This window comes from Bemisia tabaci, chromosome 2, assembly GCF_918797505.1.
Source record: "Bemisia tabaci chromosome 2, PGI_BMITA_v3".
In the NCBI taxonomy this organism is placed as follows: Eukaryota; Metazoa; Arthropoda; class Insecta; order Hemiptera; family Aleyrodidae; genus Bemisia; species Bemisia tabaci.
The window spans coordinates 10,695,292-10,711,853 of NC_092794.1; the positions used below are offsets into that span (position 1 = coordinate 10,695,292).

Genomic DNA, 16,562 nt, shown 5'->3' on the forward strand with positions numbered 1-16,562 from the left:
AAAATTTTGCTTGACTAATGAGCCCATATTTTGCTATTTTCAACCATCATTATAGGCTGTTCGGGGCTAATTTACAAAAAAAAAAAAAAAAAAAGATAGAGGTTCAGAAACTATGCGCAATACAACTTTTAGCCACACTCTGAGAGGCATATGAGAAGGAAGGGACACTGCATGACCCACCCTTGGTAGCTGTCAATTGATCACCAATTTTCAGGGTGTCTACTTAAACAAGCGGCCAAAAAATTAGTATCTAACAGTACTTTTCCATTACATTCACAGGAAATTCAGTACCTCCTCAACAAAAAAATTCAAAATTTCTTTAAGAACCTCCATTGGAAGAAATTCGAAAAATTTCGAAAATTAGAAATCCTTGCTCAAATTATGGCAAAAATGATGTGGCCACAAAATTTTATTGGTGGCTTTAAGATTAAATGACTGCACAATCACAGTCCTGCAGACAAATACTTCTCTAAAAATCAACGCACAGGGAGTTGCTTACTTTCCAGGCTTCAATAAAAAACAAGCTTGGTAGGAAGAAAAAATTCCTGACATTTTTGCGAAATTTCCGCACTTTTCTGGTACTTCCGGACGGCCCTTGAAAAATCGGTACCATTTCTGAACTTTCCAGAAATTTCGGACTAGTAGACAGCCTGATTTAAGATAATTTAAAAGCACGCAGCTCTTGGCATTGAAATAAATCCGTCAGAATAAATACGACCAGTGAAAAGATTGACTGACTTGAAATAAATAAAAACGACCAATTAAAAACTATAACATTTAAAAACTATTAGAAGAAAAAAAAATTTCGACTGCTAAAAACTAAACAACTGCTTAATGGTAAAATAAAGAACAATTAAAGGCAACAACTGATGTTGCAAAATACTTCAGTTCCCTAAAAATTACTTATCAAATTGGCTCAATATGACCCAGTAGGAGGGACAGGAGAAATTCTTCACCTGGTGTCTTATGGATTGTCAGAGGATAAAACTTTGAATACATTACAAACTTTTCACCGGTGTATCAAAGAATGCTGGAAATCAATATAATTGGTTGTTTCCAATTGGAAGATACTTCTTCAGTGATGTAACCTTGTACCGGTTCATGATTCCTTCTTTTCAACCCCCTATTGGCAAGAAGAGACAGAAAAAAAAGTTAAGTTCTTTAACGTCGCTAGGTAAGAGAACAAAAAATGCTGGAAGCGAATATGAAAAATTTTACCGATATTTTCAATACTTCCTCCAACTAGTCCAAACAAAAAAGACTGAGTAAAAATAATAGAATAAGATTAATACTGCATGCTGCATTATTCTAATCAGGTCATTTTTGAAGAGACCGACAATTCCTTGATATTTTTCTCTTTTTCCTGTGCTTTAGAAAAATCCTATAAATCTCCCTGGTGTGGAAATTTTCTGAATCACTCAATGCACGTGATGAGGAATCTAGACAACGAACACACAATTTTCACTCCAATAATACATCCTGTCTGAGACAATAGGTGACGGCTTCAAGAAAAAGTTTGAAACAGTGAAAAAAACAGTGTCCATTGTAACAATGAAATCCTATTAATTTACATTCCATTATCTCTTTAGATCCCGATGAAAGACTAAAGTTCAGTCCTGGAGATGATAGAGAGAGCCCAGTTTCACAGTTTTCACCTGACTCCGCATTACCTGTTTCATTTCTTTGAATTTTCAGCAGAGCTTGTTATCATTCAGGGCACCAAAACTTTCGATTTTGGGCAGACATTACTGCGAAGCTTCTTTCCTCAATTTTTAGGATGAGTTTTTTTTTTAATTGAATCGTACACATAATTAATGGTTTTCTTGCTGAATACAATCCCCCCCCCTTCTTTCCTAGTTTTCTTGCCACCCAAGAATCCAAGAATGACGGATCATGGGATTTGAGTCTCTCATAAACCATTAGTAGTGGTGAAGAAATGAACATTAAATGTTCCAATTTCTTCGGTATACTGGAGGTTAGAAGAGTATGAAGAAGCCCTTATTTTTTTAACAAGTCTCATTCTTTGACATCCTTCGCTAGCAAGGCAAACTTCACTTAGACTTACTGAATAATTACGATGATGCATCAAAACTAAATTTTGAGTAACCAACAAAATATGCATTAAACCTTCTGAACTGGCTCGAAAGCCTTCTTTCAGAAATATGTTTAAGCCTGATGCAATGCAACATATGAGGACTTATATGTAACAATAGCGGTCGCTGACATCCGCCATTTTTAGGGCAAACACTTTTTTCGAATTCTGGAACCCTCAAGAATGCCTGTGCATAGTTTCAGACTTCTAGGACAATTTTTCGGCGAGATATGAACTGAAAACCATGTTATTTCTAAAAACAGCGGATGTGAGAATCCACTGTTCTCCCCCGCCGGCGCGGCAGGACATGGTAGAGATTCGAATCCTCTTGCAATAACTGCCCTCGCACCGACCATGGGCTATAGCTGCTATCGTTCACCAGCTTTAACCTTCCTGAAGACTTTGTTTCATGCATAAAAAAACGTTTTCAGTAAAAAAAGTGGCTGTCACATTTTTTTCAAATCGCTGATACTCCTTCAATTTTTCACTTACATAGATTGCAAAACGTGTGTTTCTTTACAGGAGGGGTTGCTCTTCATGAAAATCTTTATAAGAATCCTCTCGGTTCTACGGGCAGCAAAGTGCGAAGCTTCGAAAACTTCCAACGCGATTTTCTCACAATGTGAAAACTCGACAACCGCTATTGTTACAGATAAGTTCTCATATGCAGCATCAGTTCAAGTTTGAACCATCCCCTTTTTAAATGCTGATGAAAATTAACTTTTCATTTTAAAACTTAAAATTAATTATAGCACTCTTTTCTGCTTGATTATGTGTGCGAAGAAAAGAGATCCTTTGAAATTTCAAAACCACACAAGCCTGATTTTTGTGGGAAAAAAGAGGAAGATATACGAAAATGCGCAAGAACAGAAGTCTACATGCTCTTTTTCATAACATTTGTGGCTAATTACATGGATGCTGCTCTTCGAGTAAACCAGCTGATGTGTTTACAACCTTAATGAGGACAACTTACGATTAAAAATCATTTGCATACTAAGAAGTTCATACTTACATTCAGGGTTAGATGAGGTAGAGGTGGCATGTGCCTGTTATGAAAAACACAGTAGGAGTTCTCTAAAAATACGGAGATTGGTTCTCGGCAAGGTAAATCTGCGCACTGAGAATTGCAAACTCGGAAGAGAGCTTGGTTTTGATCCTATAAAGAGATAGAACAGTCAATGAGGCAGTTACTTTAAAAATTAGAAATTTTAGTGAGATTATATGCAATGCGAGGAGACAAGTATACTGCCATGCTAAGGAAAAATGCTGTATGAACATTCAATTTCATTACAAAGAAAATTCTCTGGAACATTGAACAAAAAATAATCACGCATTTTCCTGAAAATTCTTACTTCATCAACGGAAATTTTGAAATTGTGACATAGGTCCTTACATCATTTTTCCTCAGCATGGTAGAATACTGGTCAGAGCCATTCTAATGCAACTGTGCAGAGGTGAGTGAACTGACACAGTTGATTGTTTTGGTTGTCTTCATAATATTGCCACTGGGCACGGCAGGCAAAAAAGTAAAAAAAGTAGTACATAAATGGATTAAAATCAGATGCTGACAGAATTAAAGGAGAGGAAAAAAAAAGCCTGATTAAAAAGCACACTAATTTCTGCAGCCCAATGAAACTAACGACGGTCACAGAGGGCTACTTGAAAATTCATATTCTGGTCCTGATTCTTTCATAACAGGCAGAAGTAAAGGGGATTCCAGAAGATGGATTTGAATTCATCTTTAGCATCCAGGGTGTCTACTAGGACAAGCCAAAAATCAGCATTCCTTCAGTGCTTTCCCAAAAAATTCAGTATTTCCTCAAAGGAAAAATTAAGTTATTTTATAATACCTTTACGTTCCAAATTGAAAAAACTTCAACAATTCGAATTTCACATGCCATCCCTAACAAAAATGACGTAACCACAAAATTCGAAGCTCATTCAAGGCCGAAACAATTGCCGCATGCATACTTTACAGACTGTCTAAAAGAAACATGCAAGGCATAAAGTGAAAAATTCCGGATATTCTCATGAAATTTGTATACTTTTTCAGTGCTTTTGGAGAGCCCTCAAAAAAATCAGTACTATTCTGCCGTGCTGAGGAAGAATGCCGTATGAACATTTGAGAGTCGCCAAATTTCTTTCAATAAAATGTTTATTTTGGCACTAGGTTATACATATCTTTCCTCCAAATTTTCAGGAATTTCAAGTAAAATTGCAAACAAAATTATCTGAAAACTTAGAAGGAGAATATTCATAGGCTGACCTGGAAATTCGAGTTTTATCAAAGGAAATTTGGCAACGCCTGAAGGTTCATAAGGCGTTTTTCCTTAGCATGGCAGTATTAGTGGACTTTCAAGAATGGTGGATGCCCTGGCTTCCAAGTGTAGGATAAAAACCCTCTAAAACCACTGAATACGACAAATGTGAAACTTTCGGTGCTTTGGTTGTTCCAGATTGATCACGGCTGGATCAGTGGATAGATTCAGTAGTAGATTCAATAGAGCTTTAGGACAACTAATTAGACAGAGATGAGCGTACTTCCACATGCACTGTGTAACTTTGCATCAAAATAATTCACAATACTTTGACTACATTTAGCAATTAGGAACTAAAATTTCTCACTCATCTGTAAAAGCTTTTATGTACTTGGGAAAACTGATGGTGCATACATTGTTTTTAAACTGAGCCAGATATTTAAGTTCCTAATTGAAAAATGTAGTCCAATTGGTCTGCTAACCAGCTTTCGAAAGGATGCCTCGTTGATCCTGAAGAGGAAGGCTCTTTTACCATGAAAAAATCTGAACGTGCAATACTTCGTAAAAAAATGAGTGCTTCTTTGGTTCATTAGAGTCAACCAATAAAAATAGATACTTCAAAAGTGCATTATTACTTCATGAAAATGAGATTCAAGTTATGTTGACGCATACAGTTCCTTAATCATCAAACATCATACACTTGTTGAGATCTGTCAAAAAAACCTTTAACTAGTGATAACAAAACAAAACAAAAAAAAAATAATTTAAAAGGTTTGAAAAATTGCCATCCATCTATACTTCCATGATTGAGATCTTCAATGAGGAAATAAGAATTATTCACTGAAAAAGAGCTTGCCTTTGTGAAGGCCTGGCGGATAAGCTACATGAGGACACAGCAGTAGAAAACTTACCTCCAAAATATGCTTCAAACAATACTTAGAGAGAGGTAATACTTTTGCTCCACACCTGACATCCTCTTCTGTGTAAATACATTTGTTCCCTGAGCACCCTTTGCGTCCATTCACAGTCTGTAAAATATATAAAAAGAAAGACAATAAAATAAAGTGAAAGTTAAGGGATGGATTCTTCGGACAGAGCAAGTTAACTGGAGTACATGTGTATGTGTTCGAAATTCAGGGCAATACCTATCATTATTTAAAGTTAATTTCTGATCTACTTTTAAAACTACTTTTCTTCATTACCCAGAACAGGTAAACAACAGAAGAACAGCAAAGATGATTTTCAAAGAAATCAGCAAAAAATCCAGTAACAACACTCGTGATGCATCCTCTACAATTCACCAGATTTAAATCTCTTTGACAGCTTAAGTATTAACAACAAAACTAATTTTATGCGAGCTTCGATTTACAACGACAAAAAGTGTTTCAGGTAATTTTTACAGCAATGAACCAGCACAGGTAAAAGATTAGGCACCACGGTGTGTGACTTGTCATTAAAATTGCACAAAGAATCCTGATGACAAATTACAAAAATAGGAATTCAACTCTTTTATAAAAATTATCTTCTTGAATGCTAGTCAAATTAAACTTGCTGTCAACCAAAAACCAGGGTCTGCCAAGTTAAATCCGTCACTAAAAGCATTACAGTGTACTTTCCAATGGACATACCTGTAAGGCATGCTTTTTTCTTTCATAATTTTTGAAATATCATGCATCACAGCATGCAAAAGATTTGTGTGAACTTAATATAGAATATGTAAATTAAATTAAAGTCTTAGTTCATTTTTGAGGGCTAAATTCTCATGGCTTCACTCTGGTTTTAATGCAAGCGAGAAATTTAGAGTCACTCAATCTAATCTGAACTACGAACAATGATTTCTAACTCGCAAATCAAGTTTATCAATTCCTTAAGTTTCATGTATTTTGCAAGAAAATACAATGATGAAACATATAACGCAGTGCTTTAAATCCCATTCTATATAATGATCCATCGGCTCTTGATTAAATAAATTTACAGATTTTAACCTAACCTAATTAGCAGGCTCTGATTTCCTCCACTGCCTCAACATTGAGTTGGCCTCATTGTGTTCAGTTACATTACCTCTTGAGCTTTCTTTAAAAATCATAAGATAACTCACAAGAGGACATTAGGTATCAATGCCACTTGGCGAAAACAGAATGAAACTTCACAACATACCTTTGAACGTTTTTCTAAAGATTTTTTACGCAGTACAGCTTCCACTCCGTTGCGCTTGTGATAACTATTCAAGGCTTTCAATTTTTGGTACAATTTCTCCTCAGCAGGAGACTTCCGGATCTGAGAGTGAATGCTTCCTAAAAAAAAAAAAAAAAAAGTCACACTGAAATAAAAATTATATTAATGGCTTAAATGCAGGAGATCCTAGCATCACAGCAAAGCTGCATGTATTTCAGTCATGAACTGTTTCCTGGATTTCTATTTTTTTTCTTTTTTTTTCTTCAATTTCCAGACTTTCCATGACAATCTTTGCTTTATCTCCAATCCTTAATTTTCAAATTATTTTTAGATCCCTGCCTTTTATCTTAACTTTTTTAAAATTTTTTTCCTCTCTCAATAAGATTACATTTTGTGCAATGAGGAAATAATACCTTGTGCTCATCCTAAGAAGTAGGATAATAGGATAGACAAATAATGTTTCTGAAATGTGTCAAAAATAGTAGTTCCTAATTGCAAAACGTAGTCGAGTTGGAATGACTTTGGCTCAACTTTGGAAGAACTTTCCACTTCTACAGTTTCAAATTAAAGAAAATGTTACTCAGAAGTTGTGTATGTTCTCTCTGAGGACCCCTACTAATGCTGAAACAGCGGCAGTCTTCGCAAGATTTTCTGACTTAGCCTTCGAGTTCCATGACTTAACCAGGGTGCCATAAACTTTTCAGGCTTTCCAGACTGCTAAAAACCATGATTTACTTTCTCATGACTCTCCAAGGCTCCAAAATCTGCATCAACTGTTCAAAATTAAAGTGGAACACTTGCTTTATTGAATTGGTCCTGATTATTTTTCTATGATTTTTAGGTTAACAGACAGCAACAATTATTTTAAAGCTCGCTGCTTCAACTTCAGGTCTTAACTGAAAAGCGATTGCTGTTGTGCATTAGTCAATATTAAAATAAAGCTATCTTGCAAGAGGAACCTGCTACAACTTTGTCACACCTCTTCGGGAGGGTTGAGTTTCCACAGGTGTAATTTGAGTGTATAACTGGTCACAATAGGCTCCTTGGAGTTTTCGTATTTTGGGCTTTGTACCCCATGTTTAAAATGATCTAAAATAAAGCAAGAATATGAACGCTAAAAGCATATTGACTGTTGAGGTAGAGTTGGACTCTCGTTCAGGCATGCATATCTTCGTGCATACAAAAGCTTTAATGAGAGGGAGGAAACACAAGTCGACGGTGCAAGTCGGCAATCACATAACTCGTTTGCGGTGTCTGAAAATCTCCGCAACTATGTTATTTTTTTAAAGGAGAACAAATGGACATGATTCCTTGAAATTTTTGCAGAATTTTCCTCGCACATAGAAGAAAAATCATGGCAGTTTTAAAGAATTACCGTTGAGTAGTTCTCCGTTTAAAAAATAAAGTATGACAGGAAGTCTGCGACGTCGGAAACCGAGTTATGTGATTGCCGACTTTCACCGTCGAAGTGTGTCATTTTGCTCTATACCTGTGTGTAGTAAAATAGGAATTAACTTACAGCTTCGAAAACCTTTATGTTTTTCTCTTTTTTTTCTTTCTTTCCGAGAGATTTTTTATCGCAAGCAAATAATAATTAATTTACCATGTTTATTATTACACATAATTCTTCTGCAGTAGAGCTTGATTTAAAGATTTCGTGAGGTGGACGACTGGGACATCACACTCAAGTTGCAGACCCTTGGATTCTCATGAAACTACTTTTCTTGAAAACCTAGAAAGTTAAATTATTTTTTAAACTATTTTCCAGACTCACCATATATTTCTTTTTCTTTTTTCAATGACTGTAAATAAGAGTGCCTTTTCCTCTGGAGTATGTACTGCAATCTTTTAACTTGATCTATGAATAATGTTTTAAGTCTATCCATCTTATTTCTAGCTAGGGCTACCATTTCTTCTTCCGTGTAGACCTCTGCATGCCTGTGAAATGAAAAAAAATATCATCCAGAAGGCACAAAAAAAAATGATGAAATTTCAACTTTTTTTTTTTTTTCTTGGAGGATGACAATACTTCCTCTCTACCCTATGGGAGCGAGAAAGTAAAAATGGGAGGAAGCAATTAAGAGAAGTGAGAAAACTTCAGCCTCAGTAAAAATTAAATCTTTCTGAAACATCTAGAATACCCTATTCTACTGCCACTTTTATCAAAATGCAAGCAATGTAAAGTTTTTCATTTCGGTGAGAAATTGTTTGATAATTTTCACTCACTAGGGGGAGAATCACTTTCAGCAGTGGTTTCAAGTGCTTACGTTCAAAAAGGTTTTAAGAGCTTACCAGTGTGCATAATTGCTGCAATACACTTGGCAGAAACTTCACGAGAAGCACTATATTGACTTCAATATACAAAAACTAGTCCTACTAGACAACCAGAAACACGTTGAAAAGCGCTTTTTGCGAGAGAGCAAAATTCCAATTCGACAGGGCATGAATAATATATATGACCATTAAGGCTGTAAATAAGTGATAAAGATTGGGTGAAAAATAAAAAAAATAAATAATAATTTTCTCCTTCTACTCAAGAAATTTTAAAATTTCATCCAAACAAAACCGTCAAGATGATTACGATCATATCATCTTCTTTGAGTATTAAAAAAACTATGGCAAACTCTCTAGCATGCACTGAAGTAAAGAAGTTAGAGGTCATTGATGGGGCTGTGCAAATATTCACTTCAGCTGACTCGGGCACAATTCCACATTTGCGAATAGCCGCGCCATAACGAATTTTCCAACTGAAATTTTCGAATCTTCGCGCCATCACGAATAACAACTTTTCAAATGTTTGCTAGCATCCAGGGATCTCCACACACATTCGTTACTGCCTACGCTCCTATCATAGCATTTGATTGTTTTGGGTGCAGGTGTATGAGCAAATGGAAAATATTGTTTGAAGTTTTGTAATATTTGCAAATGTACGCACTCAAAAGTTATTTTAGATTAGGCGTATTACTTTTTGTAGTTGTGAATAATTGACTTAAATTATTCACTATTTGGTTTGAATACACAAATAATTGGCAAAATTATTCACTATTTGCTTTGATCGGAAACTTCACTATGCACACAGCTGTTGTCATTCATCATTAAGTGCAATTTACAGGTAAGTAGCTCCTCACTAACTGATGGCTAACTAAGCCAAATATCAATTCAGAATGTTGCAACTTACTATTATATTTCATTTTTCAATTGGGAAAGTAGATCCACAAAACTTCTGTAAACACTTAATGTAAATTTTTTCCAATGAAATGTCCAGTAGTATGTTCTGTAAGAATGGACCAGTAGACAAGGTATGAATTGCAGCATTCTGATACATATCTTTGAACCAACATTTCACGTAAAACACGATGCCCACAACGAAAATTCAAACCAACTCCTTACGAAGATGATTAATGATTCTTGATGCGTACATTTAAACTACCCGCTCATGAAAACTCAATGCTCTACGTAATTCATATCGCGCACTAAACGTTATCATGACAGTCTCTGCGATAAAAAATCTGGCGACCTCAACCTTGATGCTTTGGCTTCGCGATAGCAAATTGCTTTTAGTTTGATCGACACACGGTGAGAAATGAACATCGCTCGTTTGAGAAGCTTGCTGAAACCGTTGTAGTGCTCGATTTGACTCGAGTAGGGCTTTGAGAGGGCGGGCAGTTCAAATTTTTGTAACCAATGTGGAATAAAAGCGTTTATATCTTCGTAAGGAGTTGATTTCAGTAATTTTCGTTGCGCGAATCAAGTTCTACATGAGATTCTGATTAAGAAACTAGTTTGGATTGCTTAAATTCGTACCTTGTCTAGTGGTCCATTGCAAGCTTGGAACTCCTGGAAGTAATTTAAACAGGGGTGGAAATTAGAAGACCCCGTAGTTCTACCGTGCTATGGAAAAACGTCATATGAACATTCGAATGTTGCCAAGGTGCCTCTCCGAGAATTTTTTTTTTTTTTGAAGAAAGTTGAGAATATTTTTCTCTGAACTTTTCAGACATTTTGAATCTAATTACGAACAAAATTCTCTAAAAAATTGGAAGAAAATATTTAAAAATTTCCCCAAAAATTTGTGATTTATCAAAGGAAATTTGGGAATGCTTTACGGCTCATGAGGCGTTCTTCCTTGGCACGGCAGAATTGAGGAGGGTTTCAAAAGAAGGACCGACAGTCAAGGTATACTTGTTTCCCTGCGCAGTTGCAATTTGGGCAGGCAGTAGCAGACTTGAAATTATAGCTTCTTTCTCATTCGCCTAGTCTTTGTCATCTTACTAACTAGACAATACATATAAGACCTCAAAACTGAACACACTCCTTAAGGAGACCTCAAAAGTATACAACAGAAACAGTTGTTCTCATTATCTTTCAATTAATGTGAAAAGAAAGTAGACCTAAGCAAGGACGTATGGGAAGGCAAAAAATTTCCTCCAAAAAAACTTAAGCGATGGTTTGAAAAACTTTCATGGTTCATCACCACAGCATTACTTTTCATCAGCAAGGTTTGAAACTTCCGCTTTCATAGACATAAAAGATAATGAGGGGAAAAATAAATTCTCCGGCTCAAAGACAATTCAACGTCAAGATTACCTATCTCTGATGAATAGGTAGTTGCGATAGAGCAATAGTCTCTTTACGGCAAACTTGAGAATAACCAGAGAATGATCAATTTTAGAGGATAGGAGGTTTAAAAATTTGGTCAAAGGATGCTGAGAGCTACCAACCTTAACGGGTCATCATCTTCAAACCCATCAAAATATTCATCACTAGAGGAGTCCATAACGTTTTGATCTAAAGTTGAGAAATCTAAAATGGCTTCTTCAATATCTGTATCTGAGTCACTATCGTAGTGCAAACTACTTTGCTGAACACTCACAGGAGTAGCATCAACGTCAACTAAGATAAGGGTAAGAAGGAAAATATAATTAAAAAGAGAACATCATTTTAGAAATACTGCAGACATAATTGCATGAAAAATATGGTATGAGCAATTAAAAGAGCGTATACATGAAATTAAGGGCCACATTTGAGCAAATTGATGGGTTAATACTGATTCCCAATCAGTGGAGAACGGAGGTTCATGAGCTGGATCAACTGAACTGCACGGAAAAAAATAAATTGCTGATTCAACAATTCAATTGCTAAAAACAGTGAGTGCAATGTTTCAACATAGATTTTACAACAAAAAAATGCTTCTCTAACCACATTGTAAACTAATTTAACCACGGGGGTGGTTAAAGTAGCATTTTTTTGTTGTAAAATCTACATTGAAACATTGCACTCACGGTTTTTAGCAATTGAATTGTTGAATCAGCAATTTAATTTTTTTCCGTGTGGTTGTGGCTGACTGATGGATGTCATTGGATTTTTCAAAACGAGCATCATTGGTAACTGACTAGAGATAAGTTAAAAATAAGTAAGATTGAAAAGTTGAAATCCATAAATTATTAGATTTTAAATAAAGAAAATGTTTAAATACCTAACTATTGGAAAAAATTTGATTTGATCAAAGATCCCACTCAAATGTGAACCTTGGTGCTCAAATAAGAAGGGTGGAATGTAAAAAACAAGTCTAAATTTAAGCCGCCCTTCATAGATCATGAATGCAAGGAGAAAACAGGCATTGTAAAAAGTTTTATGCAGTGTCTTATGCCAGATCTGCCCCTTCAAGCAGAAACGCCTTAAAATCGATATCGCCCTCACTCTAGGATCTCTGGATCACTTGTATTCACAGAAACTTGTAAAAAATATTTATCAGTGGATACCTATGAGTATGAGGTCTCAGCGAAGTCATTTATGGAAGAAGTCTTCAATTAGTCAATTTTCAGCTTGATTTTTCAAAATTGAAAAGATGTCATTATTTTTCAGTTTGATTCTTCAAAATCACAAAGATGTCATTAGATACCTTCTTATGCTGGCATGTACTGGACCACAAGGATTGAAGGAGAGAAGACAAATACATTTACTGAATAACAAAAGGCTTAATGAGTGTATATCTCTGCACGAGAGCGCACTATCATACTCACTCATTTTTTTTTTTTTTATAAGAAGTGCATCTCAGTCACTGGAGCTTTTAGGTCTTGGGCATTATCACTTATTGATGAGACCAGGAGAGCAGAAACATTATGTACTCGGATGCAACAGTTGAAATCCAGTCAACACTTCATCTGAACAAGACTTTTTGGATTTTGGCTACTCATGATGCGAGAACCAAAGTTGAGCTATTAGCCGACTTTACAAATATAATATGCAATAATTGCAACTCAGGCCATGCTTTAATAAAAAATATAACTAATAAATATAATACAAATCTCTTGCACATTGTTTTTTAATTAAAGCATGGCCTGGGTTGCAATTATTGCATATTATATTTGTAAAGTCAGCTAATAGCTCAACTTTTGTTTTCGCTTCATCTAAACTTGAGCAGGACTTGCACTAGAAATGCTCAAAAATTTACTGTAAGTGACAGATTGAAGTCAGCTAATTTTGCTTCTTCGATAAGATACTTACTGAACTGACTTATAATTTTCTTTTTACTGCAGTCTTCTTCATCGGAGAAAAATTTGAGGCATTCATCTTCATCTGCTGATTCAGTTTCTGAACCGTGGGAGCTGTCTACAGATACAGGGTTAGAATAAGGTGCAAAATTTATTATCTCCACTTCAGAGCTGAGAGAGGGCTCCTTTTCTTGGAATGGCTTCATTGCTAAAGGACTAAGGATGGGACTGGAGCACCTGTAACACAAGAGAAGTATTTGAGGAAAATTTTTCACATGTACAGGAAAAAATGAATGGAAACAAAAATAAACCAGCAGCAGTGAAACCATGCTCATCCGGCATTTATTCATTCAATTTTAAAATCATCTTAAAAAATTTCTCACTAAAGTTCGAGACATTTTTTTCTACCGGACCACACAAAGTGGGCCATTAACGCTTCCCCACGTTAGTAATAATTGCCTATATGTAAATAATGGATGTGTAATAAGTTCACAAAAAGAGTTTGCAAGATACTTTAGGTGATGCAACATATGCAGGGGCAGGCGGGTTCGCCAAGGAAAACTCCAAAGGGCCAATCCATATTTAGGGTGATTTGAGACCAGTTGGTCTCCTTCACATAGCAAACATGCAACTAAGATAAGTCCACTTAAGTATTAATGGATCAATATTACCAGTCACTTTGCGGTCTTAGTCCGCCCATGAATAATTATGTTATCCAACTCCTTGCCCTCGCTAGTGGTTGGATAAAGGAGGTTCCAAAGGAGGGGGTGGAATGATCCAATGCTCGTAGTCAAATGGTATACAAACGATATACACTAGATACACTGGCTAGGTGATACCCCTAATCGCTGCCTCGAAGATACGACAATCGCGTTGCGGAGATCTAGAGTATATATCTCGTAACGTCCGGCCGAGCTATGACGTCGGAGACGAAATTGCGTGATGATCGGCGCTACAAGAAGCATGCTTTAGATGTCAACATGCTCGTCTGAGCTTGCACTTGCAAAAGTGATGGCTTTTGGATCGAAGGCGCTAGAGAGCATCAGGGAATGCGGACATAGAACCGTAGGCAATATGGCATCATTCTACAACAATATCTTAAAGGCTATACACAAACATGAATAGATGTAGAGAATGTTTTAATGGGGTTGATGTGCAATTAAGATTAGTAGAGAAGTTCATCACAGAGAATGATCACATAGGTTAGTTAAGTAATTGCTACAGTGGATTGGTTATCATCACTAGAGGTGTTGTCAGATGAGTTGACATTTGCTTGCTTTCGATTTGCACACGTTTGAGCGTCACTCCTATCAGAACATCAGACTCTCACAGGCGCAAGGTATCAAACCAACTTCGGCTTGGACAGGTCTTTAAATACTTTCAAACCTTGTAACAATTTAATTTTTAGCCACACAGAAACCACATCCACATAAAGGTTGCTGATCATAACTGATAAGTGAGTCATTTACAATACTATCAAGAGACTGATGTTTTCAAGGTCAAGGTGGATAATGGCAAATGACACAATGTGCAGAGGCGTACATTCATCGTCGGCGCTGAAGACAATTGTCAGCGCCTGCAAGTCGAAAGTAAAAAAATGTCCATTTATCTGATGACACTTTAATTAGACTCTACCACAAATACGTTTCTGCTCTTATAGACTGTGACATAACATCTTGCAATACCTGCTTAACATTGCAAGTAGATGCTGAGATCGTAATGGCAGGTCTCCACTTGCAGTCTGGAGGTGTACAAGCTCATTTGGCGCTGACTCTTATCACACTTCAGAGGAGGCAGGACAACTGCAATCGCCCTGACAAAGGTGGATTTTGGAATTGAAAATGTTTATGGTCTGATGAGCTTGAAGGTCCATTGGGATGCTTGTACTGCAGACAACCGGAAATGTAGATGTTCGGTTTTTGCATGGACCGATGAATTTACAATGAAAAAAGAAGAGGCAAAGCTAATTTCCCATGAAAACTCCTGAGTGAAAAGTAGCACAGAATCCATTCAAAACAAAGGTTAAGTTGGGAGATCTTTTTTCCATTCGGTATTAAGCTGAACTGGAAGGTATGATATGAAATCTGTCCTCTTAGCTCTCTGTATGCCACCTTGAAACAATCCAGGCATTGAATGATTGTTTCAGCTGGTGTAATTAGTGCTTAATTTTAAATTTGTATTCATTAAAATGGCAAGTAGTAAACTATTATGTGTAAAGTGAGAGTAGGCAGTGTAGCTTTCACGCTAGATCTTGAGGTCTGATTAATTGCGGGTAATGGAAAGCAATTTGCAGCAATGCACACCACCCACTTAGAAACACTGTGCAGAAGCTCAAACATTCTCAATCCTTGCCCTCTATTTGTCTGCTTCCGAAAGTTGCTGAAGAGTACACAAACTTTCGTTGAGTAGTAAATGTACTTCAGCCCCATCTGAAATTCGCCAGCTCGGACCTCACTTAGTACGTGCATTGCAGATCTATACTGGGATTTTAAGAGTACAGATAGTCGAGTACATGGAATAATAAGTCCCGCAGGAATTCTTCTCATTCAAGTTCCAGAGACAGTTCTGAAAATGAGGTGTCGAATGATTACCCGAAGTTCTTTGTCAAGTGACCTTGAACTAATAACAACCTGACAGGTTCCTCCAGAAACTCAAAGGAGGAGGGAAATGAATATGGATATTGAGACTGAGAATATTAACCGTAAGGAATGAATGACAGATGGATAAAAGGATGATAACAGTCAGTTCACAGATAATATTCGTTTTCCGATAACACGTGAAGCAAACTTACCGGAGGACGCCGTGGATTCAAACAACGCCAATTTTATCTTGACCGACAACGAAAGTATGGCAAAGAATTCATCGCAAAGTAATTGAGGGCCTCCAGGATGGCTCAGGGAAGATTTGTCGGTTTCTTCAGAACAATTTCTGAGAATCAGGAGCTGATCAAGCGTGCGGATCCATGCTTTGAGACGAACGATTGCGAACTCGATCAACTCGATACTCGAATGTGCAGGCAAGATGGCCGCGACGCGCGCATTTATCCTTCTCTATCAGGCAGAATGGTTACGAAAATGCCGAAAGTTACAAAAGTTACGAATGATTGTGGTATTAATGATCAGCTAAAAATGGTGAAGTTTTGTGCTGGTTTAAAGAAAAAAAATGAGGAAATGAACATTGCTCGATTGAGAAGCTTGCCGAAACCGTTGTAGTGCGCGATTTGACTCACGTAGAGCTTTGAGTTTCTTGTGAGCGGGCAGTTCAAATTCCTCGTCGCTGGAATAAGTTACTCGTTTGCAAACAGAGCTCGCTGCATGTGCAAATGGAGATTGGCGCGAAAATTTAAAGTGTCGGTCTGATGTGAGATCCTATTTCTAAAACAAAATTGCCAGAAACTTTTAATAAAACATCAGAAGTTTTAGTGTTTTTAAATTTATTTCCCACCATGTTTTTTTCAAACTATAAGTAGATAATTTGCTATAGCTGAGCCAAAGCGTCAATATCGAGGTTGCCAGATTTCAGAGACGTTCGTGATAACGTTTA

General features: G+C 36.6%; 1 protein-coding gene across 2 annotated transcripts; it reads right to left on the minus strand.

Moving 5' to 3' along the window:
- Nucleotides 1-761: 761 nt before the first annotated feature.
- On the minus strand, nucleotides 762-16,226 carry LOC109037272 (KAT8 regulatory NSL complex subunit 2). Of its 2 annotated transcripts, XM_019051865.2 has the most exons (9): nucleotides 15,811-16,226; nucleotides 14,705-14,905; nucleotides 13,033-13,256; nucleotides 11,247-11,418; nucleotides 8,300-8,463; nucleotides 6,508-6,644; nucleotides 5,262-5,378; nucleotides 3,105-3,248; nucleotides 762-1,123 (listed from the first exon to the last, which is right to left on the minus strand). In XM_019051865.2, the coding sequence occupies exons 2-9, from the start codon at nucleotides 14,713-14,715 to the stop codon at nucleotides 1,100-1,102; spliced, it is 993 nt and encodes a 330-aa protein (XP_018907410.2). In that variant the 5' UTR covers nucleotides 14,716-14,905; nucleotides 15,811-16,226; the 3' UTR covers nucleotides 762-1,099. The 2 variants fall into 2 exon arrangements, with proteins under 2 accessions (XP_018907410.2, XP_018907411.2); XM_019051866.2 differs by lacking the exon at nucleotides 14,705-14,905 and having other exon boundaries at nucleotides 15,811-16,221.
- Nucleotides 16,227-16,562: the final 336 nt, after the last annotated feature.

Excerpts from the sequence above, each read along its gene's own strand:
- LOC109037272 (XM_019051865.2), bottom strand. Across the intron at positions 11,419-13,032 it reads GAAAATTATAAGTCAGTTCA|TTGACGTTGATGCTACTCCT; the intron begins GTAAGTATCTTA and ends CCCTTATCTTAG. Across the intron at positions 3,249-5,261 it reads GTTTGAAGCATATTTTGGAG|GATCAAAACCAAGCTCTCTT; the intron begins GTAAGTTTTCTA and ends ATCTCTTTATAG.